At 34.0% G+C, this 26,951-nt stretch overlaps 1 protein-coding gene across 14 annotated transcripts in view; it reads left to right on the top strand.

Moving 5' to 3' along the window:
• KCNT2 (potassium sodium-activated channel subfamily T member 2) overlaps positions 1 to 26,951 on the top strand; it is a 440,948-nt gene that overhangs the window by 293,249 nt on the left and 120,748 nt on the right. For 12 of the 14 annotated variants that reach the window (XR_009210825.1, XR_009210826.1, XR_009210827.1 and 9 more), the window contains 2 exons: positions 22,364 to 22,513; positions 24,022 to 24,251. Coding sequence is in view for 11 of the 14 variants with exons in the window: in XM_058430744.1 (XP_058286727.1) it covers positions 22,364 to 22,513; positions 24,022 to 24,251 (380 nt within the window). In the remaining 3 variants the exon portion in view is untranslated. The remainder of the gene's footprint in view (positions 1 to 22,363; positions 22,514 to 24,021; positions 24,252 to 26,951) is intronic. The other 2 variants (XM_058430747.1, XM_058430746.1) reach the window with 1 other exon arrangement.

Here is a 26,951-nt window from a genome sequence, read left to right on the forward strand (position 1 = left end):
ACAGATTATTGCCAGCTGAGGCTATATTTAAGGCTTTCCATGAATCCTACTCATTGCCTTTTAATGTGTTTCCAGACATATCTCAAGCATCCTGAAACATTAAGTATTTTAGATTTGTAGCTTTTTAATAGAGGAAGGCAAGGGAAGAGTGGTTTATAAAACATTTTGGAGTAGTCAATACAGTTTCTGATATCATTAAAAATTATACATAGCAAAGAAACTATGCTTTCATATTTTGCATAAAGGATGTAAGTGTATTTCACATATTCAAATGTGGGCTTGATTCTAGTTGTATCTGTTAGTTATGTAAATATTTGTAAATTATAAAGTATATATACATCTACACATGTATTTACATACAAACATGCATACATTTATTTAGAATTGGATGTTTACTTTTTAAAAATCATTAGATTAAATATCATAGGAACGAAATAGTAAATCAAAGGATCTTAGAAGGGAATATATTGAATCATACAAATAACTGAGATCACCTAAGTTTTACATGTGAAGTACCACGAAGGTCATTGACAGTCATTAAAAAGAGAGCTCAAATCTGGTGATGCAATCATTCTGCTAAAATAAATATTATGTGTACCTACGGTGTAGTTACTACATGATTATTTTTTATAGTTCTTTACCTGAATTTTAATGTTTCCTGTCACAAACCAAAACCAGTCATATTATTATTATTATAAAATCTATGATAAAGAAATTTATCTCAGTAAAGCAGCAGCTGAAATTATACTCTTCAGGAATCACAAATCCTAATCACAAACAAAATTCTTTCTGTTTTGTAGTAGGCATGCTGTAAACTCAGGAAGGAAATGTGGCATAGAGGAAAGAACACTGGTTTTGGCAGACAGAAATGGTTGACTCAGTAACTGCCAAACCCAATTAACATTGAACCAACCTGCTCCACTTAATTTTCAATCATATTATATGGAAAGTTGAGATAATAATTTTTATCTAATCCATTTATTTATTCACTTATTTAGCAATTAGTTATTGAATATTTGCTGTGTGACAGCATGATTTCAGGTGTTCTTAAAAAACCAACAGAAAAATCTCTGCTCTTGGGGAGCTTTTATTCTAATTGGAGAGACAAAATAAACAATAATAAACAAGTAAAATACAAATATTTCTGCTGGCAGTAGTGCTATGGAGAAAAATTAAGTAGGGAAGGGCAATGAAGAGCACAAGGATGTAGCAGTGGGTTCAATTTAAATAATACAGTCATTGTATGACTTCGTCAAGGAGTTGGTATTTGATCAATGACCTGAGCAAATTAAAGTAATAATTATGCACATATCTGAGATATGAGTTTTCCAGGCAAAAGGAAAAGCAGTGACTCTGAGATGCAAGCACATCTGATGACTTGAGGAACATCAAGAAGACAAGCGTAAGCCGAGTGTGGTGGCTAATGCCTGTAATCCCAGCACTTTGGGAGGCCAAGGCAGGCAAATCACGTGGGTTCGGGCATTTGAGCCTGGCCTGATCAACATGGAGAAGCCCCATTTCTACTAAAAATACAAAATTAGCCTGACATGTTGGTGCATGCCTGTAATCCCAGCTACTCAGGAGGCTGAGGCAGGAGAATCACTTGAACCCGGGAGGCAGAGGCTGCAGTGAGCCGAGATCGCGCCATTGCACTCCAGCCTGGGCAACAGGAGTGAAACTCTGACTCAAAATAAATAAATAAATAAATAAATAAATAAATAAATAAATAAATAAATAAAGAAGACATGCATAAATAGAGCAGAGTGAAGGAAGAGAAAGGTAGTAAAAGTTGAGATCTGAAAAGAAACAACGGGCCAGGTCATGTAGCGTCTCCTAGGCCATTATAAGAATGTTGATGAACATACAAATTTGGCGGTCATGACCATATAAACACCATTTAAAGCCTTGAAACTGGATGAAGTCAACTCACAGGATTACTTTGAAAATTATGTAGCCACGCCCAACCATAGTAATTGGTCTTTAGTTGTCTCATTGGCTTTGTTAATCTATATCAGTCAGAATCTGTACAAGTAAAAATCAATCTTTTAATTTGGTGTCAAAATTGGCAGTTTGAGAGAGACAGGAGAAGACAAAACAGGATACCCAGAACCACATGTTGTATTTGTGATGGAGTAGAAAAAAAAGTCCCATGCTTTGCATGCTTGTATTTTATATCTAAATCAGAATATTCCTAGGCCTATACCAAAACATCACAATTTCATGACTATAAGAGAATAAATGTTCATAATTTTATTTAGATATTTTTTGGAACAATGACATTAACGAATAGATAACAGGATGCAAGAACAGCGATGGCATGATTTTAACTATGGCCAATCTTTTGATTCAGTGCCTTAAATATTACAGAAATTAGGATTAAGTGTATTTTGAGAAAAAGGTGACTTAAATAACTATAATGTTGAACCTTTTTATTTTCAAGTGATATATTATTCAGTCATAGAAGATTTTTATAGAAGAAAGCCACCATGAGTTACAGGAAGTATAAAATTCTTATGTCTGCTTAAAAGGTGTATGTTTTTAGTGACCATTTGAAAGTATATGTGGAGGAAATGAACTATATAAAGAATTGAAGAAAGAATTATTGAAGAGGCCTTAAATAAGATAAATTTATTTGAAAATGAATCAGAAGACATAAAGATTAAAAATATAGGTATCAGAGAAAATAATTGTTAACTTCTAATTAGTATAAGCAAATAATAGTTGCTATTAGATTCAAATACTAATAACACATTATTACTAGGATATTTTGAAATAACGTTGTTTTGATTTATGAGACCAAAGAAAGAGAAGGTTTCAAATACTAATCAGTTGGTCTACGATATGAATGTATATTTGAAGTACTCTGAATGGATGAAAAGATTTAAGAATTCCAGTGCTATATTTTATAAATATACTAAAAGAGGAAGCAAATTTTCTTTTACATCGCTGCAGAATTAATTTTAAAAAGTTGCAATATTGTAAATATGCTCCTCAGAGGTGGTTATTTCACAAGTTCTTCATTAACTTATTGGGAAAGTATGTTATTTTCACAAACAAGTTCAAACAGCAGATCTAGATATTGCTGCAATGCTCTTTGTGAAATGAAAATTCTTATAAACATTAGCTCGTAAGTTTATCTGTTGTGTTCAAAGTAATTGGTATCTTTAAAAATAGAAAAGAAAAACAGAATACCTGATTTACATTTGTTTGCTTAGCTTTCAAGATTACATTATGCCTGTATTCAGTTGCTAAGTGTAAAATTATAGAAAGGTGGTTTTGTTCAGTTTTCTATCATGAGCATTTAAGCTTAAGGGAATTTTAGGATTCCTCAGATAACTATTTCACCAGAGACTGCTTAATAATTTTGCAAAATCTGCAGCCACAGTAGAAACACATTAAGCCAAAATGCAATGTAATTAATTTATGTGTATGCCGTGTATAAAAAGTGATTCTGTAATTTCATATGGTTGCCAAATTTGTGTTCCAAGGCAAAATTAATGTTTTTGGATGGGTGTTAATACCTTTCCTGAAAAATAAAATTACATATTCAAGGGAGTTTGGAAGTATTAGGTTAAACATATTTTAATGACATTTTAAAAACCTTTTAATTTGAACCAATTTTAAACTTACACAAAAGTTGGAAAACCAGCAGAGTTCACACATATGCTTCCCATACATAAACTTCCCTTAAAATTTCTCTTTTATAATCATAGTGCAATTATGAAAAGAAGGGGTTAACATTGGTACAATACTATTGACTAAATTATAGGCCTTATTTGAATTTTATTTTTTTCATTAATGTCTATTTTCTGTTCCACAACTCTGAGATCCTGCATTGCCTTTAGTTGTTATTTCTCCTTAACCTCCTCCAATTTGTGACAGTTCTTGTGGATGAGATCGGAATCAGTATAAACTCATGATTTTCGATGTATACAAAAAAGATAGATACAGAAATACAGATGTGCATCTCATGTATGTCTGCTAGTATATATACTTACAATTCCTGGCTATGTCTCTGAGACAGAATAGAGGCAATGACATCTCAGTAGCAATGAGCAAACATATCTTAGTAAATTTGTGTTGCTACAACAGAATACCCGAGACTGGGTAATTTACAAAGACAGATTTATTTTCTTAGGAAGTCCAAAATTCAGGGCCAGAATCTTCTGAGGGCCTTATTGCTATGTCATCCCATGGCAGAAGGCAGAAGGGCAAGAGAGTATGTGTAAAAGGGAGCTAATGAGGAGGATGAACTCATGTTTATAACAAACCCATTCTCCAGCCATAGGATGTTAATCCATTCTGTGAGGCAGAGCCCTATGAACTAATAAGGCCTTATTAGGCCCCACCTCCCAACACTCTTGCATTGGACATTGCGTTTCCAACGCATGAACTTTAGGGAACATATTCAAATCCTAGCAACACTTAAGGCTCAGATCTTGACTGGTAAACATCATCCTCCAATATAAATATCCAGGGCTCCTTGGAGTGTTGGTTGATTCCAGGAATGGGGCAGGGAAAATTTCAGATAAGCCTGAAAAATGTTATGGTGGCAGAAAGTAAGGAAATTGTTCAGAATTATATGGGGGCTGGTCAAAAGAAACAACATGAAGCAGGTCCTAATGGGCTAAGATGGAATCTTTTGGGCCACAAAATAAATAATAATATTAGATTTTAACCCATAAAATAAAATAAATATCCAGTAGTCCATACTAATATAAATAAGTAAACAGGGGATAAGGCATAGCTCTTTCTTACTGAAGAATTCTAATTAATAAATGTAGAAGGAAAGAGAAAAATATGAAGTCACCATTAGGCAAACACTACAGTAATAATTGTGATTCCTCAATGAGTACTAATATTAGGGGTGAAAGTTTGAGGAGAACAAGTGTAATTGTGTGCTTTTGACATGGCTACCTAAAATAGTTAATAACTATGAAGGGAAAATTTGTAACTTTATCATGGAGAAATCTGGGAGGGACCATCTTAACCAAGGGATCAGGGTAACTATAATCAATAAAGATGTTTTCCTGCTGCCTTTCATATGATGCACTAAGAAGTTACTTTGGTATTCCTGCCAACATGTCTAATCATGTGATATACTGAGAGCATCCTATAAAATGACTGCCTAAAAATCTTTAAAATTTCAAGTCTTTAACAAAGAATGACTGAGGAATTAAAAATTTATTTTAAAACATTTTAGCTTAACTTGAGGGGGTTTTAAATATTTGAAGATAGTATTTTGACTGGAGGACTTCCCCCAGCAAAACCTTTATGATAATATGTATTTGGAAGAAAAGAAAGGCCAGCAAATGTCAGGTAAAGCAATGCTTTGTTCTCTTACTGCCTTGAACCCAAATTCCAAGCAGAACTTTTAAGGATCTGAACTACACCAGACAGAAGCCTTCAATGTTTCTCTGACCATTAGGCTAATGAACTCAGATGCAAATTAGCCATGAGATCTTCCTTGTCTGTTACGCTCCGGCATCCACAATCTCCAATTTGAAACACCGTGATAAGGGAAAATAAAAATCTATTGTCATTTATCATCACCAGAAAAGAAGGACTGAGAAAGACCACAAGGCAGGAGGAAAGCAAGGAAGGAGATAATGACAGGAAGACAGGAAGACTTTGTTTGCCTTTAATCCTAAACTCCTCACAGAAGCCCCAGGGAATCAGCTGTTATGCGGGAGGAGGGGAAAGTTTCTTAAAAATAACAGGGATTATAATTACCACACTGACTGCAAGAAAGCAAAAAAAAGAAAAAAAAAAAGAAAGAAAGGTGGGGAAGCATGCTTAAATGAACTATTCTTAGTTGCCTTGGAAGTTTCACACTCAAAAACTGTGACAGAGAACTATATTTTGTAACCTGGCAAATCTAGTTCACCTCACCCTCCTCCTTAGGTAGATAAAATAGGGTACCAGTGAGGATGAGAGGCATTTTGATTTCCCTTTAGAGTGAAACAAATACACACACACACACTCACACACACACAGACACACACAATTTAAAGTCTTAATGTATTTAATTGCTATAAATTTGCTAATTGTTAGTTGGCATATAAAACTTGAACTTTATTTAATATAACTTTCTTAAATCTGAGCCTCTATTTTCATGAATAGATTAAAGTATGTTTTTGAGTGGTTGCAGTCAGATTTGAAAGTATTAACAGACTTCTTTTCCAAACCCCACGTCTCCTTCCCACTCCTACAACCCCATACCACCAGCTATCTGGTGACTTTCTGACTGCAGCAAGGTGGGGAAACACCCTTTATCAATGGGTGTGTAATGGGTCCATGACTCATTCTGGTCTCATAAACTTCTCAGGTAGACAGTGTAGCTACTCATTATCTAGCTGCTGACAACAGCTAATGTCATCTTCTGGCAAGCTTCCTGGTGAGCCATAAGTCCAGTGCCTACTGTTGTTCTGAGGACACACATCTGCCCTACTTCCTACTTCACAGAGCTTTTTTATGAATGGGCTCCTGGGATCCAACTACTTCTCAGTCATCTCTGATTGGCTGTCTAGTTGCATCATTCTGGTGTCTCCTTAGGCTCCCTCAGGTAACCTTTGGGGCATATCCATTATCTCATCAATGGATGTATGAGAAAGATATATACAGACACTATCTATGGCAAACTCATCTTCCTGTGTGTGTGTGGGGCGGGGGGGGGGCGGGATGCTTGTGGTGTGTGTGTGTGTGTGTGTGTGTGTGTGTTGGGGGAGGGGGCAGGATGCTTGTGGTGATTCTTATCTGGCTAACTCAACCAATTCTTTTAACCTACTTCATGCCACTGCATATCCCCTCCATAGGCTGCTGTTCAGCTAACTACCTCCTGGGAAGAAATGTGGAACTTCCTGCCGCGTGGATTTCCAAACATGGAAAGGCCTTTTTCTTATTTCCATTTCATATCATTCCCTTTCTTTCCTCTGTAGGATATGAATTTCACTTCATCAGAATACTACATAATGGTTAATACTTGCTCTTCTAAAACTCTCCCACCTTGCACTATTCTGCTCTAATTTACATGGATCTTCATGGCCATAGTATTAGTTTTCTAGTGCTGCCATAGAAAACTACCACAGACTGGGTGGCTTAAACAACAGAGGTTTATTTTTTCACAGTTCTGGAGGCTAGGAGTCCTAGATCAATGTTTGGTTTCTCCCGAGTCCTCTCTCCTTGGCTTGCAGATGGCTGTATTCTCGCTGTGTCCTCACATGGGGTTTCCTCTGTTGCGCCCACGTTCCTGATGTCTTTTGTGTGTCCAAATTTCCTCTTCTTAGGAAGACACCAGTCATACTGTAATAGGCCCCATCTCAACAGTCTCAATTTAATCACGTCTCAAAGGGCCCATTTCTAAATACAGTCATATTCTCACATACTGGGTGGGAGATAGGGCTTCAACATATGAATTGTTGGGGGACACACTTGACTGAAGAACACCCTGGAGGTGGGGACACCATGGGTTCTACTGAAACACATTTACCAACTGCTATTGTTGCCACTGTGCAAATAATTCTGCCATTTCCACAGAAGCCTGCTTCTTTAATCATGAGAATTAAGAAAGGTGATATGTAATCCCCAGTTGTCCTTTCTCCATTTCTCCTGTGGCAACAAACAAACAGGAACAAAAAAAAACCTACTACAAGGCTGGAGATCTGAGTGGAGGTAATCCCAGGAAAGGAAAATAATAGTCATAGTAAATAATAAAAAAGTAAGTTCTTAAACTTACTTTTTAAAAAATATAAAGCAATGTGTATTGAAAATCTATATGGAAAGGCATTTTGTTAGATGTATCCCAAAATCTATTTGACTGAGAAATGTTTCCCTAAGCAGACTCGTTAAAAGGTCAACAGGTACAAGTATTCTGTTAAACATATTTTGAGGAATCTGGATGTTGACCCTTGTCTGGCAGTCCCATGCTTGGAAAGCATTTAATAGCTCAGCATTCATTATTAAATTAGATCTAAATATATCTGCTTTACTTCCTTAAGGCTGTCTGTGCTCTAGTACTAATTTATTTCTGTATCCTTATCTCTCATGATTCTCTTATATATAGCATGTACTCCAAATTACATGATCCTAAATATACTTTGTGGTTTCCGCCTTCTACATCTTTTTTTTAATGCTATTTCCTCTGCCTTCCTAGAAGGTTTTGTTAAATCAAAAATTCTATCTCTTCATGAATATTTTTAATCTCCCTAATTTAGTGTGATTTCTTCCTTCTATGAACTTGCATAGATTTTACTACATTCTGCCAGAGCAGGTATTATACATTTTTTCTTTACTTATGAGGTTGTAATTTCATTCAATGTAGAGAACACATCTTGCTTATCTTTAAACCTTCCGTAATGTTTTTCACAACATGAATCTTCAATAAATATTAGTTAAATAAATGAAATGAAAGATGCACTAAAGATTGAGATGATTTATTCTTTGAGTCTATGCCCTGGTTCCAAGTAGTTTATGAACCATATGCATTTATCTGCTCTCTCTCATGAGACTCCATTGATACAATGAAAAAGAAATTTTTAATAAATTATAAGCTTTTATCGATGAAAAATAAGTAGAAAGAGTGAGAATTGAATGAATTTCTGGGAGATGGAAAGTAAACAAAGCAATATTTTCTGTTGGAAATCACAGCCCAGACTTCTTTAAAGGGTGATATAGTAAGACAAAAGGCCTGTCCCCGGTGAAGCTTTGGGGTACAAGGTGCCTAGAAAAAGAGGGCAAATATTAATTCAAGTTATGTGTATTGAATGATGATATACACCTCTTTCATTAATCACAGTACTATTTCCCTGCAGTTAAGTCTAGCCAGACACTTATCATTCGGAAAAAATAAAACTTTTAGAATAATTTAAAGAAAATGAAGTCCCCCTTAGCAGATAATTTGGAGCTGGGTTCCAGTTCTCTATAATCTGGTATTTGAGAGGCCCCAGACTGAGTAGTCTAATTTCTTCTTGCTTTCTATAAGGTGAAAACCTACCATTTAACAAAGCATATTCATAGACAAAGAAATCCATTCAATATCCTTATATCTTGTACTCAAAATTTGAAATATGGCTTTTGTTATTTGCTGAATATCAGCATGCAGGATGAGATGAGAGAAATATATCCAGCCAAAGGAGAGCAACTACTTCTGTTCTGTTGTACGGACATTGTTTTGGGTCTATAGCAAAGGTTGGGTGTTACTTACACTCATTAGTAAACATAGATTTTTTAAAAAATCAAAACTATAATATTTAAAAGGAGAGTCAAATATATATTTTGGAAACAAGGGGAGTTTCAGTAAGTGAAAACAAAGTACATTAAAAAGAGATTCAAGTATGTATTTGAAAAGTAGAGTAGTATAAACAATAATTTAGAAGACTATATTGAAGTATTATAAAGGGTGGTGACGATTGTTCGAAGGAATAAAATCTTATGGATTTTGTTTTTGTACAGGCTTAAATATTTAACTTAAATTTCTGTTGAATATGATTCTGGAGGTGCCGATTTTCTCTTCAGTATTAAGGGGATAAAAGGGCCATAACAAATAAATACACAAATCCAGAATAAAATAATGATAATTATTATTCCCAGCAAGATTCAAACAGAACAGGAGTTGTGGTGGAGAAATGGAGGGGAAAGACCTGTTGAAATTAAAAGAGTGATTGCTGAAATTTAAAAAAAAAATTGTTTTGGAAGACAATCTCATAGAAATATTGAGGATTTTAGATAAAAATGCGGAGTTGGAATATACAAACAAAAAGACTAGAAGCACAGGAGATCAATCTAGAAGAGATGATATTTGCTTTGGTAGCAGTTCCACCAAGAGAGGATAGAGAAAATGATAGTTAGAAATTATAAGAGAAGAGGAGAGACTCAAGTCTGTAAATTGTTAGGGTCTCCTTAGTGTGAGTCATAACAAATAAAAAAGAACCACTCTTAGATACTTAGCATTGCCAAATTATAAAACACTAATGATGAAGAAAATTTTCTGAAAAGGAAAGAGGAAAAAAAATTTCAGTATTGATTAGAGTTTTTAAACTTTAGACAAGACTACCCATTGCCTAGTTTTAAGTATAAAGAGAAATATAAAGGAATATAGAGAGTCACAGAGTCATTGGGAAAGCAATAAAGTTACTCTCTATGTTAAACTTGCATAAAAAATTCCCACTACCACACCAAGCAACTAACCAGATAAAGCAGCTTTGGCCTCTAAAAGCCCCCAGAACAATGCTACCTCTACTAGCCATCCACTGCAACAAAATGGATGCCTCCCACCCTGCCTGTTTCCTCCCTTAGCTCAATTCCAAAACAAACGCCTACATTTGTATCTGACTGATGGAACCCAGGCCATATGTCTGCACCACAGCTAGAACCAATGATTCCTAAAATTTACCACTGAAAAGGGTCCAAATTAGAAAAGTCAGGCACTCAGTCTTCACAAGAAATTGGAATAAATTAAAAACAACATATAGAATGGAATGCATCTGTTTTTTCTCCCAGCTGGAAAACAAAATCATAAACTCCAATAAAGAGTTTATGATAAAGCAAATTAAAACATGCCATTATATAGAGCAATAAGTAGTCAGTAAGTAAAGATAAATTATTTGAACATTCTTTCTGGATAACTCAGGGAACTGCAGATAAGGTCATATAATTGAAGCCCTCCATTTGACTCTCAGTGAACTCTATTGCAATCAACATAATAATGTAATCACTTCTCACAGGCTCTCTACTTTAAACCTAAAGTCATAGACTTATAGCTAATAAGCAAAATACAAATATTTACAACTTCAACGATGTTCAAGATTTAACAAATAAATATTGCAATAAAAATGAGAAGATATGGAAATGAAGAGGGTAGCTAATACCATCCCCAGGTTCCAAAATAGAAATCAAGACTCTGTCTATAGTTAGTGAAACATAATTTTAAATATGGTAAGTTAAAAAGTACCTGGTAAATCAGAGATTGCCTATGAAACAAATTCTACCAGTAGATAGGTTTTATTTGGCTGCCAACATGGTGTCAACATTTTTTTTTCCTTTTGAATTGTTTTCTTTGAATTTGCAGTTCAGTAGACATCCAACAACCAATTCACCACAAGTTTGAACACTCCTTATTGTCCTATATCTGACCTGATTCATGTGTTTACTTTACTAAATTTGCTCTGTAGACACTAGAGTCAGAACATTGCAAAATAGAAATTAAAAATAGCAATATGATTATATAAGCAACTGTGGGGAAATCCACTGTGAAAAAATTCTTTTATATCTTACAGGAGGAGGTCAATAGGTAGTACCTACAATAATAGGGTAGTAAATGTGGTAACATATTATTAAGAGATACCTTAAAACTCTTTGAAGTAAGCTCAGGATTTGGAAACAGTGTTTTCAGTTTTTTTTTTTTTTTGGTCAAAATTTAAGCTATGAATGAGAAAATAGCATTTAATGAAGAATTAAAACATTATTATGGTTTGGTCATTTATTTAGTCATTTTATAAATAATCATCATATGCATCCATACCATGTAAGGTACCGTGTTAGGACTTCGGGAAATATAAGCTTGAATACATTGTGATCACAAATCAGACCAATAGTCTGATTAATAGACAATTACTCAGACTAAGTGCAGGCAGGATACAATTTAACACTGCTTTTATAGGTATTTGGAATATATTACAAATTTCCCCTAATGGATTTATTTTACTAATAAGGATTCTTTTTAGTTATGGTAAGATTAACTACTTGACAAAAAATCAAATGACAACAAGGAGAGACAGCAAAAACGTCCTAGTTATAATAATTTTAAAGGGCAAATGATAAAATGTAAATAACAGAAATGGGAGCTTCCTAAGTTCCTACATGTCTAAGTATTAATATTTATGGAATACACCTTGCCTAGAAAATTCACTACAATGTTTTAAACTAAAGGTACAGATACAGCAATGTAATGTAAATGCACAATGGCACGAAGCACTTGAACAGAAGCTAAGCATATGGTATTCACTAAGCAAGCAGGCTGTGATCTGTGAGAGAGAGGGGAAAGTACAATGTAGCTATAAAATTTTATTAATGCTGAAGTAGAACAGTTTAAAATCAGTGAGATATAACTTATTGAATAATGGAGTTAAAGAGCTGAGAATGCAGCTCCAGTATTACAAGTGAATTTATTTTTTCACCTGACAGTTTAAAAAGTAGATGAAAAGTCTTAACACAATTTTAGGGTATTTTTTGTGTGTGGTGATAACAGGAATTAAATGAACACTTCAAAAAACCCGTTGGAGTTATTGAAGGAGAAACCAACGTTAAGGGCAGTGAATTTAAGCTGCTTTCATGTACAGTCAACCTTTAAAATCTAACTTTTGCACCTTTTTTTATTTCTCATTGAAGTAGATGCCTTTCAAAATGGTGTTCGTTGTTTATGATCACTGTCAATAATGCTTGGAAACCATTCAGCATTTTCCTATTCTCTCCACTTTTGAAGGCCATTTTTCTTATCCTGAAAATGGCAAACAGCTTTCCGGTTCCCTCTGGTGGTAGAAAATTGATTACCATGCTTTGTATTGTGTCTGCAACTTTTAATCTTAGAACTCAGATTTCTAATTTGATGCTTGGTGACCTACAATGTTGGCGCAGTTCCGCTATTCAAGAATTGGAATTCATAAGCATCTTCCTAGTAGACCGAGGTGTCTTTTTTTTTTAATTACTTCTATCTGGAGTTCTCAAGTACTTTTCTTTCTAGATATTCTGCATCTGTACAGTCAGTTCTATCTTCAGACTTACAAGAATAAATGTTCATATAATACAAAGTTATGTGCTAGCTGTTTATTTTGTAAACTCACCTGTTTTGGAAGCTTCTGTGTACCCCCACATACCCCCGTACCATCAATTATATTTGTCTTTCCAATGAAACAGGCTATGATTTGTCAGAATTACTTATTTCACCTACAGTGGCTAAACTGTAGATTCCTAACATTGATAGTAAAAGCAAAATTGTAACATCATTTAAATATTTTAATTTTTAAATAAAGTTTGCAATAATTGTGAAATAATGTAATTCATGAATGCAAAAAAAAACACCCTGGGAGGTATACAAACAACAAACTGATTGCAACCAAATGGACATTATTTCCATAGATTATAGAATTAAATAAAGTGCATTAATTTTAGTCAGATTTAAACCTTTTGGTGACTTATTTTAGACCTTTAAAATCTCCTTGCAATCAATATAGTGAGTTAATATATTTTATCTTCTTCAAAATAGAATATCATAAAGAAATTTATATTTAACTCATTAATCTTATTCAAGTACAAACAGGAATGAAATTCTTTCCCAAAAATGTCAAAATATTTCTATAGTTACGTATATGCAAAAATTTCTGTAGTTATATATATGTAAACACTTTTACTACATAGTGGAGAATGAATTATATATCAAAGTTATCTTGTGACAAGGTGCTCTTTATTCCCATTGATGCAAAGATAACTTAGTTTGATAATAAATATAAATATATAAAAGTAACTAATATGACAATCTGTGTCAATTTTGGTGAATCTGAAGTAAATTATTTATCATCTGTTTAGCTACATTATTTAAGATCAAAGAGAACAAAATGTACTAGCAAACTAAATTAAAGGATTACAATGTAGAGGTGCTTAAAACAATGCTGTGAAAGAGGTAGACTCCCACTAATGATTATATTTTACAACTTTAAAGGCAGTGCTTCATAACACCAAGGGTGTTCTTTAGTTTACCTCTAGTGTGATGGCATTCTTATATACATAAAGAAAATATGAAAATCAAAAAAAATAAATTCTACTTTCTAAATGAATTTCACAAAAATATACAGGTTCATAAAAACATAAGAAGTCATCAGTATAATAAGATTTTGTGCTATTTCATTAAAATGGGACTACTTTACTGAGCAGGGTAGTACAGCATATCCTGAAATAAGAACAGAGTATGCAACATATTAAGACTTCAATATATTCTATCTAGGACAGGAAATTCCAATTAAATCCTTTATTTCTCCCTTTGGAAAAACTGATGTGGGGAAACTCTTAAAAACAAAACTATATAAGGTTCTTTTACTTCATCAGAGGTCTGTATTGAAATACATTTCTGCAAAGAGCAGATCCAACTACTTATTAGCTAACAGCCCTTATTCCACTTGGTTGATTATTTTAAAGTGCAGTAGACTAATACGTGAGTTAATTCTTTCTGCCAAGAAATACCCATTTGCCTTGAAAATGCAATCATGGGTAAGTGAGAGATATGCAACTCTTGTTTTAAAAAATTGTCCAAATTGATTTACACACAATCCAAAAGTTAATGGAACAAATAATATCTTTACCTTGGAAACAATAAACAGAAGGGAACAAACATACCTTTTTTGTGATTTGTTTTTTTCTAACCAATACTTACTATGCTGAGAGGAACCTTCATGTTGCCCCAGGTTTGGTGATTATAACCCAAAACTGAGGACAAAAATGAGTGAAGTATTTTATTTGCTAATCTTCTTACCCTTCTATAAAAAGAGATGATCAGAGAGGGTGACAGATAGAGGAGCACAGTGGTTATGCATCCACTCCCATCCCAGTGAGGTGAGGTCCAAAAAAATTACTTATTACTCATGGAAAATAGGATGTCTGCCTGCAGTAGGAACTAACATCTCATTTGCCAGTTAGACATCTGCTTATGTAGTTTCCTGAGATTATTTGAACACAAGGGAAAAAAGAGAAGGAGATGGCAAGTCAGGGAGATGACAAGTGAGGGAGTAGAGACTGCTGTGGAGCAGCCCACACTCTTTCTTGCGCGTGAGTTTCCTGAAGCACAACGGATAGTTTAAAAAGGTTTGACCTATCTTTCTAGGACCCCATCTACTCCACAAAGTGAGGCAGCTCAAGAAGCTAGAGTCTGTAGGGTGTACCGTTAGGAAATAAGGAAGAGTGGAATGCAGTTTCTTGCTTACCATTGGTGTCATACAGAGGCCCACCTCTCACTCCCCAAAAAACATTTTCATGTCTCTATAAGATAGGCATCACGTGGTTACCATCTTCAAAGAGAACAATGATGACAGTTACAATTAGCCTAGAGAGCAGCGATAGCCCAGAGAGAACAAGCCTGAGCTGGTAAGATTGGAGCTTCAAATTTGATAGGCCTGGGTTGGATTTAAATGGAGCTCCAAAATGATTTTAAAGAAATGGGATCTGCCTAAAATATTATTACATGATGGGAATGGGAGATCTGAAATTGCATGGCTGAAGGCTACAAAGTCATGGAGTTTGTAATTTATTTACTTCACTAGACTGTTTTTTTCCTTTTTCCCAAGCAATCAACTTGTCTTCCAATATCCTTTCCTTTTAATTTTTTTCCATTAAGACATTTGTTGAGGGCATAAAAATGTCAAGAATAACAGACACAAGCTTCTTTTCCTTCCAAAATGTCTCATCAAAAATTTTCTAAGGCTCTCATGACTGGTATTGGGTATTGGGTGCATGAACTCTACAGCATGCCCCTTTATTCAGAGGGACTAGAGACCTAAGGGATTCTTTCTTTCTCTTCTTTCCTTTGTTGCCCAGGCTGGAGTAGCTGGGATTACAGGCATGCACCACCACGCCCAGCTTTTTTTTTTTTTTTTTTTTGTATTTTTCGTAGAGACAGGGTTTCTCCATGTTGATCAGGATGGTCTCAAACCCCTGACCTCAGGTGATCCACCCTCCTTGACCTCCCAAAGTGTTGGGATTACAGGTGTGAGCCACCGTGCCTGGCCGGGATTCTTTCAAATATTAAACATATACTATTCTTCTGTACTCCATTTGTTTTTTTTAATATAATGTTTCATCTCAATATTCTATTATTTTTTTTCCTTTTTTTAAAATCCAAGATCATTAAAAGCAGCTGTAGCTAGCAATGATTTTGAAAACAAATGTGGACATAAACTTGGCTAGGAAGGATTCTTTACTATTCAATTACCAGTCAATGTAGTAGAACAGTCTCACAAGAGGATGAAGTAGATAACACATTATACTATTTTAGAGGTTGGAGTGTACCCCAAGGTTAACAGTTAGTAAATACACAAGCCTCTTATTTCCCCTAAATGTTCATTTAATTGCTGTAGACACATCTCAAGTCTTTATTAAATGGTTTTTCATAATTTTCAATGAGCTTCCCATTCTATGCTTTTTGTCCATATTTCTTGTGTTTTTACTGCTGCTATTTTTATCTAATTATAACACTAAATTGATATAATATTAAATTCACTTCATGTCCATTAGTGATTATGAAACTCAGTGGTTTTTTTTTTTAATTCTAATGACACATTTATCATAGAGAAAGTAATTCATTAGACCTAAAAATTATTCTGGTGAAGGCAAAAGGAATTATATAATTAGAAAAGCAGAACATTTAGTAATTGAGCATGAAGAACATTGTTAAGTTATTCTTTGTTCATTTAACAAAACATATATTAAGCTCTTCCTCTGTGTCAGAACTGACGTCACGTCTCGGGGATATAGTGGTAAACAATACATCATCCCTTTTCTCATAAAGCTTATTTCACAGGAAAGCAAGATATTAAGAATCACTTAACACAATTTAATGTTACAGTGTTATGAAAGGAGAAGTACACTACAGCAAAACTGAGGAAGTAATGATTAAGCTGAGGGTCAAGAATGGATACGCCATAGGAGGTAGAGAGAAAAGTATTGTGGAAAATCCTAGACATAAGAGACAGTGTCTCGTTCAGGACAAATTAAAGACTTCTAATGGCTGATGTGCATAAGAGAAAGCAGACGGAAGTAACAGATGAAACCTGAAAGACAGTCATAGAACAGGTGAGCAGGGCTTTGTAATGACAATTTTTCTTTTTTTCTTTTTTTTTTTTTTTGCACATGTACCCTAAAACCCTGAAGTATAATAAAAAATAAAAATAATAAAAATAAAAAAATAAAAAAAAAGAAACCAATTTTTCAAAGTTTATGAAATGAAAGAAGGAAGCCCTTTAGCATTTTCAATGGCAGAGTGACATGAAATAATTTGAGATTTTGAAATTTACTCTTATTACATTACTATAAAAGGATTTGTGAAAGCATTCACTGGAAACAAGGAAGTGAGATAGGACTGTTTTAAAGGTATAAGAATCGATGATGGAGGAAGGAATAAACAAATAGGTGAGTACAAGTCACACCTGGGTGATAGAATTAAAGGATTTGCTGCTATAAGAAGTTTGGAAATGCACTATTTATTTATGTAATTATTTCTCCTTCATTCAAAATCAATCTTGAATTAAGTCTACCCAGATATAAAAAGTAAGATATAAGAAAAATAGAAAATTGGGATAGAACTGTAAGCTGAAGACAAATTAATGATTTTTGGACAGATCTATAGGACGTAAAATGTCCTGCGTTACTAATAAAGGTACAAAAACTTGGCATTTAATATCCTAGTAGCCTGAAGAATGGAAACAAAACAGCAGCAACATTTACACTGAATATTGGAGCTCCTCAGAACTGACGTTCCTGAACAAAGTGCTGACTTTTTAGCCAGAGTGTCAGGGTTGAATTATTTTATCTACCCATGCTGGCAACATCATCAAAGCCATTGAAGCTCAGTTTCTTTTATCTGCGAAATGGGGGTAAAAGCATATATCTCATAGATTACCAGGGCAATAAAATTCTTTCATTAAATAAATATTTTTGAACATCTGCTATGTCTTAGAACATGTTCTAGTCACCAGAAATCCTCCAGAAAACAAGGTAAACAACAGGGCTCAGTGGTTCCACTGCTACATTCTGCTATGATTGGTGTTGGGTGAGATGTTGTGGCAGAAATAAAGAGTAATTAGCATGCAAATGAAGATATGTTGCTAACATAAAGATGTCAATTTCATCCAAATTTATTATTTTAATTCCATCCCAACAATCATATCAACACATTCTTTTTTAAAATAGTTAAGCTGATTTTAAGTTTATATGATAAAATGAAGCAATCAGACAAGCAAGGAAAATTTTCAAGGACAATAATAATGAGGGGATTATCTTATATACTTAAAAATCATGTGCAGTTACAATCATTGAAATAGTGTGCTATTAGTGAATACATAGAGAAGAATCAATTAACAGGCTAGAAATTATATGTGCCTCTAATAGAGACACAGATAATTAGGAATTTGGTGTTTGATAAAGGAGTTATTTTAAATTCGTGAGTAAAATGATAGATTATTCAATACATTGAGTAACTGGGTGGATATTCAAAAAAGTTAAATTCAATACATTCATCATAGAAATGGAAAAATGATTACTTTCTGCCTAGAGAAAATATTAGTCATAAAATATTAGTAAGTAGGGGATAGGGGAAGCTCATATAATGTAGACCAAATGCTGCCCTGAAACACAGCAAGGAAGCAGTGAAAAATATACAAACAAAAAGATTAAATTGTTAGTACCAATCATGGTGGAGTTTTTTTGCCTTTTTGCCATGCATTTTATTTTTTATTTATTAGAAAATATTTCAGACATTCAAAAGGTGTAAGAATATTATCGTGAACACCCATGTACCTAGTATTCCAGATTAAAAAAATAAACATTCCAAATGTTTGTGAAACCTCACATACACCATGTCTGTTTCACATCTCCTCTCTTTTTCTAGGACTTAGTTTGCTATAAAGCTGAATCTGCAGACTATTATTTTATCTAACATTTTATATTTAAGATTTCTCCATGATGTCTTGTAAGCACTGGGACTTGCATTTTCCCTGTTATCTATATGGATATTTATTTGTTTGTTTACCTATCCATGTTTCTTGTGGCTAAGAATATTTAAGGTTGTTATATATTTTTCTCTTCCATTAGCAAATTTTTCAAGTCTGCCTTCAGAACATACCCAGAATCTAACATGATCCAAACCATTATCATCTAGGTGGATCATTGCAATAACCCCCTCACTGGTCATTGTCCCTTCTTCAATCTGTTTTCAAAAAAATGACCAGAGGGATTTTATAAAATATGAATCAGACCTTTTGTACTAGTCTTCAAAAATCTCCAATGATTGCCAAATCATCCCAATGAAAGGTCAAAGCCATAGTACAATTATTCATAAAGTCCTACATGATCCCTCCTCCCAGCTAGTTATCTCTGTGGCCCCATTTTCTTCCTCTCCCTGAATTCCAGCTAAACTCGCTTCCCTGCCCTTCCTCAGCCACATCAAGCATTAACTCTGTCTCAGGGAAGTGCTTGTAGCTACTTCTGCCTGTAATGGTCTTCTCCCAGACCTCTCTTGCCTTCTTCAAGATTTTTACTCAAATATCATCTTTTCCCTAGTCACATTATTTACATTTTATTCTACCTGCTAAAATATTAGCTCCCTTTCTGCTTTATTTTTCTCCCCACAATTATCACCTCTAAACACAACACAATTTGCTTTTTCTTGTTTATTGTTGGCCTTCTCCCACTAGTGGCTCTATGAGACAAGACATTTTTACCTTTTTTGTTAACTGCCATAACCTTTGAATCTAAAGCCTTTCCTGACATTTCACGGGTGCTCAATAAATATTTTGTGTATTAGTTAATGAGTGGAGATTGGATATACACACCAGCATTAGATGTAATATTGATGTCTAGCATTTCTCAAGCAAATAACATGCGATGAAAATAACAAAATTTGTATATTGACAATTAGATTAATTTAGAGATTCCAGGTTAACTATTAGAGGTTTTGAAGAAATCATAAAGAAAAAAAAAATTCCAACGAAATGACATCCTAAAAAATGATGTTGCCTGAGGGGCAATGTGCCAGTATAAAATAGCAAGGCAATAAGCAAATTGCTTAAGAAAATTTATCTGAACTGTCCTTGTCCAATTCCATCCATTTCTGTTCCCTTCCAAGTTACCACATTGTGCTCTCCTGTCAGCTTCTGGAATTAGATTTCTAATTCTCTTGAATAGCTTTTAGTACCCTTGCATGACAATTAGTTGACCTCATGCTGGCTTTTGGATCTCAAACAAATACTGATGAATTACAAGCACCATCTCATACATTTTCAGCCTTTCAGATAGATTCTGTTTTTGCCAAGTACCATCTTGCTCAATAGTAATGTGGTACATAACAAAAATAACTTTATTTTTATCTGCCAAAGGGAACGTTGTTTCCACCAGGGACAATCATTCTTAGGAAGTAGTAGCTAGACGTAGTCATATGCAATCAAAAATCAAAACTGTTTTTTGTTGTTGTTTTCCTATTTCAAAAATACATTAACATTATGGAAGAATGGGCACAGGTTTTAAAAGCATTATTGTTTAGTAAGTCGACTAGGTTTATTTAAAATAGCTCTGGAATTTAGCAATGAGGAAGATGTAACATCAGAGTAATATTGGCAGCTTACATTTACTGTGTGTTTTCTCTGATCCCAACATCTCCCAAGTGATTTATTTGTGTTACCTCATTTTATCTAACCCAGTGAAGCTGATACTGTTTTTCACTGAAGAGATAAAGAATCACTGAAAAGTTACATAACTCTCAAAAGATGTAGAGTTTGGCCAGGGAGGGTGGCTCACACCTATAATCCCAGCACTTTGGGAGGCCAAGGCGGGCAGCTCGCCTGAGGTCGGGAGTTCAAGACCAGTCTGGCCAGCATGGTGAAACCCCATCTCTACTAAAAATACAAAAATTAGCCGGGCATGGTGGCAGGTGCCTGTAATCCCAGCTACTCGGGAAGCTGAGGCAGGAGAATCGCTTGAACCCAGGAGGCAGAGGTTGCAGTGAGCTGAGATCGTGCCATTGCTCTCTAGCCTGGGTGACAAAGCAAGACTCCATCTTAAAAAAACAAATAAATAAAAAACAAAACAAAACAAAACAAAAAACGATTATAGAGTTGGGACTCAGATTAGACAATCAAACTCCAGGACCCAGGCTCTTAACTCTTTAAGCATACTTAAGAAGGAATGAGGCAGAAATGAGGCATACTTAGAAAATATAGATATTTTTTAAAGCTTATTGACAATTTGAAAATATCAATAGATGTTACCTTCCTAATAACCCTTTAGACAATACTCAGTTTAAAATGGCTTTTTAAAGTCCTAAACATGGTTGTAATGTCTTGTGATCTGTTTTGATCCATTAAGAATCTATTAGAGATTATGATAAATTATTGTGCTTTTTATATATTTATCATATTGCTTCTAAAATGTGCTTTTTTTGTAGAGTCCATAAGCATTATTCAGCAAAGGTAAATGAATTTATTATATAAAATGAGAAATAACCTATTTATATATTCATTATGAATTTCTCATAAATTGAATTTTTAATATATTTCTAAAGCCACTGAGTTAGGCGGGCAGTGCAGAACATTCCAGAACAAAAGACATTGCACTTTTTGTGGTAAACTTATCTTCTTTGTAAAAATACTTTTGTGGGATGTCTTTTGGAAATTTAGTCAGTTCAGGCTGTTATTACAAATTACCACAGCTTGGGCATTTTATAAACAACAGAAATTCATTTCTTACAGTTCTGGAGGCTGGAAATCCAAGATCTAGGTGCCAACATGATCCAGTGCTGGTGAGGGCTCCCTTCTGAGTTTTTAACTGCTGACTTGTATTTTCACACGGCAGGAAGATAGCTCTTTAGCATCTTTTTAAAAGGCACTAATTCCATTCCTGAGGGCTCCACTCTCATAACCTGATTGCCTCTCAAAGGCTGCACTCCCAAATACCATCATAACAGGATTAGGATTCCAACATGAATTTTGTGGTTCCAAAAATATTCAGTTAGTTGGAGAGACCCTTACATTTAGCACAGAAAAGTGTCTTTTCGTGACTGCTATACAATTGGAAGAAAGTTATTGCTATGATGTGAACAAAAACTAAAGGTATATTTTCTATAAAATCAAATTGGTAAATTGAGATAAATTTGTAATTTTAAGTATAAAGCAAAATAAAATACCTACAGCAGCCACGCAGGTATCATAGGTAAGATAATATTGGCCATATTATGGAGACTGTAAAACAAATTTTAGAAGATATGCATGATAGGATATATATATATAAAGAAAGACTAAAATCCTATATCTCATTGATTCATTATGAGAGTAAAGCTTTTCATTAGCTGGATCTTGAAAAACTCCCACTTTCTAGAAAACTGCCATTTCTCAAGCATATGTATATATATATATATATAAAATTAATTTCAAAATTTTTGTAGAAACTCTTGCATATAATGTAATCTTCAGACTTCAAAGCATTACTCAGATGCTTCTTTGGATTGTGCTTGCCAGTTCTTACACAGTTGAGAAACTGTTCTGTAACAACTGTTTTTTAACCACATTCACTGTGTTTTCTTTTTGTGTGTGTGTATGTGTGTGTGCCTGTGTTGCAGAGAAGGCCAGCAATCGCCAGAACAATGGCAGAAGATGTACGGTAGATGCTCCGGGAATGAAGTCTACCACATTGTTTTGGAAGAAAGTACATTTTTTGCTGAATATGAAGGAAAGAGTTTTACATATGCCTCTTTCCACGCACACAAAAAGTATGTTTCTGCCTCAGAGAAAAATTGAAATATCAATCAGTCAAGCATATCATGTGAAAATAGTTTTCAAAAATAGAATGCGTATTGTGTTCATGTGTTTAGGCATTCCGGAATTTTTGTCACAATATTCCCCAATGTTGAAACATTTGAACCCTGGTGTCTGTATGGTCTCTATAAGACAGTCAGGAGTAAATTACAATTTAGTAGAAATATTTCATTTAGCAACTTTTGAAGTCTTTTTAAAATATTTTAATCCATTAAGAATTTACAGACACATGAAAATCTTCTTCGCAGATCTGAATTTTAAGATGTCGATTAGGAACTAAAACAAAGTAACACTAATATTTCTAAAAACTATACGTTTGAAAAAAAAATCTCTGATGGTGGCCCTTGTTTTGGCCTGAGAAATAAGTTAAAAAAATAAATAAAACTACCTTCCAATTCAAACAGAACTTTTTTTTCTTTTCCTTTCTGAAAAAAAAAAAAGGATTTACTTAAGAAATAAAAATGTATGTATATAATGAAAATAACATATTATCTGTATTAAATGTTTTAATGTGACACATTTTGGAGGATTTACAATATACCTATATAGTCTACTAACTAATCTATTATGTAATGTACAGGAACCCCCAACTTATGATGCTTTGACTTACTATTTTTTGACCATGATGGTACAAAACAGTAGCCATTCAGTAGAAACCATACTTCCAGTGTCCATACAATCATTCTATTTTTCACTTTCAGTAGAATATTCAATAAATTACATAAGATATTTAACACTTTATTATAAAACAGGCTTGGTATTAGATATTTTTGCCCAACTGTAGGCAATGTAAGTGTTATGAGTATGTTTAAGGTTGGCTAGGTTAAAACTATGATATTTGTTAGGCTAGCTGTATTAAAAGCATTTTTTATTTAACAATATTTTCAACTTATGCTGGGTTTATCAGGACATAACTCTATCATAAGTCAAGGAGCTTCTGTATTCTACTTTACTTTTTTTTCTGACTAAGTGCATATCTATTTAAGACTATTTAAAAATATATATTTTTTCTAAAATTTAAAGTAAACCAAATATGATAAATTCAGGGACCCTGGTTCTCTTTCAGGTGACATGGGTAAGTTTCTTTCCTTTGGCCAATAGTTTTAAGCTTTTTATTTTTTTTTTTGACCAAAGTAAGAAATACTGTTTATGTTTTTTGACCAAAGTAAAATTGTTGTAAAAATTTGCAAAATAATATTACCCTTAGTGTATACATGCACTCATGTTTCTTATGTTCTTCCATTCATTTTCATTAAAATGTAAATTTATAGTGGTCATAATCAGCTAAATTGGTTTTACAACACACTAAGCACATAGTTTATTTTCCTGTAAAAATGAGGATCTTGAACTTCTAGGATAATTTAAAGCTTTAAAATGCTATTATTTAAAGCTTTTATTTTCCTCAGCCTTACAATAATTTACTAATTTTCTAACAAACTCTTATTTTTTTTTTTTAATTAAGGTTTGGCGTCTGCTTGATAGGTGTTAGGAGGGAGGATAATAAAAACATTTTGCTGAATCCAGGTCCTCGATACATTATGAATTCTACAGACATATGTTTTTATATTAATATTACCAAAGAAGAGAATTCAGCATTTAAAAACCAAGACCAGCAGAGAAAAAGCAATGTGTCCAGGTCATTTTATCATGGACCTTCCAGATTACCTGTACATAGCATAATTGCCAGCATGGGTAAGTATAAACAAATTTGAAATATCATTAATTTATTCCTAAAATTAAAAAAAGGTAAATACAAGTGAGTTTCAATTTTTATTAAACGTTTAAAGAAAATTTCAAACATGCTGCATTTTACAAACTAGGTATGATTAGGTATACAAGACAACAGCTCTAAGTTGTGAATTTTTTTAAAAGTAAGATATTAGCCTACTGTGGTAGCATGTGTCTATAATACTACCTATTCCGGAGGCTGAGGTGGAAGAATTGCTTGAGCCAGGAGTTTGAGAACAGGCTGGGCAACAGAAAAAGACTCTGTGTCCAAGAAAACCTCAATCTAAGATATTATAAAAACACAACCAACAATCATTTTATATTTCTCATTATGTATTAAGCACCATAGGCTTTTATATTTCTTTTGTAAGTTCTCTTTGTAATTATCATCAACAGAGCTATTTCAAATATTCTTCATTTTCTCAAAATTCTCTTTCCATCTCTCACCCACTCTCACCATTGAACTTGGCTTCTATGACACAGAAGAAAAAAGATAAAAGAAAAAATACCTCCATGCAAATAAGAATTTCCTTACAGTTTGGCTACCAAACCATCTACAAACTTACAAACATTTAGTATCTGTCACAAGGAAAATGTATCCTTTTTAACTAATACTGATACATTCATTTATTCCACGAACCATGCTCTTGTTCCTTCTCAGAGACTTTACTCTTTAATCCCTCCTCATTACCTAACTTCATTTTCTATTCAGAATCACTGGCTGATCTCTCTCTCTCTCTCCCTCTGTGTGTGTGTGTCTGTGTGTCTGTGTGTGTGTGTGTGTCTCTTCATATCTCTGTGTGCACCATACACATGTAACTTTGAATCTTCTGTGATAACAACTTCAGAGACAAATTTCTCCAAAGTGTTGTGTTTAGTGGCAGGCTTTAGATTTTACTGTTGTCCTATGTCCATGATTCTACCCAGTTCAGTCTGACACCTGCAGTCATATCACTGAAACTTCAGGCAAGGTCACCATGCCCCTCTTTGTCACTACATCTAATTGATTGTCTTCGCAGTATATGACAAGAATATTGACCATGTTCTTCCTGAAACACTCTAATGCCTTTTTTTCTGCATTGTGCACACTGTGCACATTCATTTTCCTTGTGTGGTCACATCTGTTCTCATGGATTCAATTGTCCATAAACTGATTATTCCTTTATCTAAAGCATTAACTCAACATCTCTTCACAGCAACAGGAACTGTCTACTGGTTATTTCTATCTGAGTATTTTGCGGGAAAAACTAGCACAGCATATTCAAATTAAACTGATCTCTACACTCTCATTCAACACCATTTTTCTCCTTCTCCTTTTTTTTTTTTTTTTTTTTGCTAAAAAGCCGATGACAACATTATCCTTTGATTTGTAAAGTCACCATTCTGACTTTTCACCACCTGCTCTTCTCATACCTCATAGTTAACCAAATTCTATTAAATCTGATCTGTAAATAGCCCCTAGAATCATTCAGTTTTTCTTCCATGTCCACCACTAACATCATCATGGTCTGTGCCTCCATCCTCCTCTCCCTGAACTGCAGGATCAACAACCTTGTCTTCTTTCCATGCCTCCAGCCTTGCCACTCTACACTTAATTCGCCATCCTGCCACCAGAGTAAAAATTTTTAAATATTATTTTGATAGTATTATTTTCCTAAACAAATCACCTGCTTTATACTACCCATTGGAAAAAAAGTCTAAATTCTAAAGTGCAACTTAACTTATAAATAGGATAACCAAAAGTTCTTGTTTGCATTAGGCAATCCTAGTTTTCTTAGGAATGTTCCAGTTTCTTAGGATTGTTCCAGTTTATATAATTGTCCTGATGTAATTATTAAAAGAACACCCTTTTACTCTGCAGTATCTTAGTTTAGAAAATAAATTACTTCATCATTTTCTTTATAGGCTTTTTATTAATGATATTTTCTGACTTTTCTAGCTCCACATTTTACCTCCCCTTTGCTGCTCTCCTAAGCTCCAAACATACTCACTTTCTTTCAATCTTCATTATATATATTTTTTTCACCAATGGGCCTTAAAACATTAAGTTTCCTCTGACAGAACTATTCCTCACACCCCAACATTGCCTAAGTAACGACTTCTAATTCTTTATATCTTAGTCTAAATATCACTCCCTCCAAACATTATTCCATGGGTCTACCTAGACTTTCTTAGGTAATCCTATTTGTCGTTTACATATTTTTATTCTACAGTAGCAATATTCATTTTTAATGTCTTCAAAAAGTACGCATCGTGTGCCTAATATGTACCCAAAAAAGTATTTATTGAGCACCTAATATGTACCAAGAACTCTCATAAGTATTTCTGATATAACATTAGTGAATAAACAAACAAACATCCTTAGTTCATAGAGTTTACATTCTATTATGGAGAAGACAGGCGATAACCAAAGTACATATAAAAATAAGTAGATTACTTAATACGTTAGTGGGTTATAAGTTATAAAGGAAAAACTAAAAGAAAACAGAGCTAGTATAGGAGATAATTAATTTTGGGAGGAGCAGATTTTAAATGAAGTGGTTAGTAGACCAGAAGGTGATGTTTGAGCAGATACCTGAAGGAAATGAGGAATTAGTCCTGTGGAGGTCTGGAGAAAGAGATAACAGCTGGCACAAAGGCCCTAAAGTGAGAGCCTGGCTGGGG

The sequence above is a fragment of the Hylobates moloch genome, unplaced genomic scaffold (genome assembly GCF_009828535.3).
Source record: "Hylobates moloch isolate HMO894 unplaced genomic scaffold, HMol_V3 SCAFFOLD_18, whole genome shotgun sequence".
NCBI classification, from domain to species: Eukaryota; Metazoa; Chordata; class Mammalia; order Primates; family Hylobatidae; genus Hylobates; species Hylobates moloch.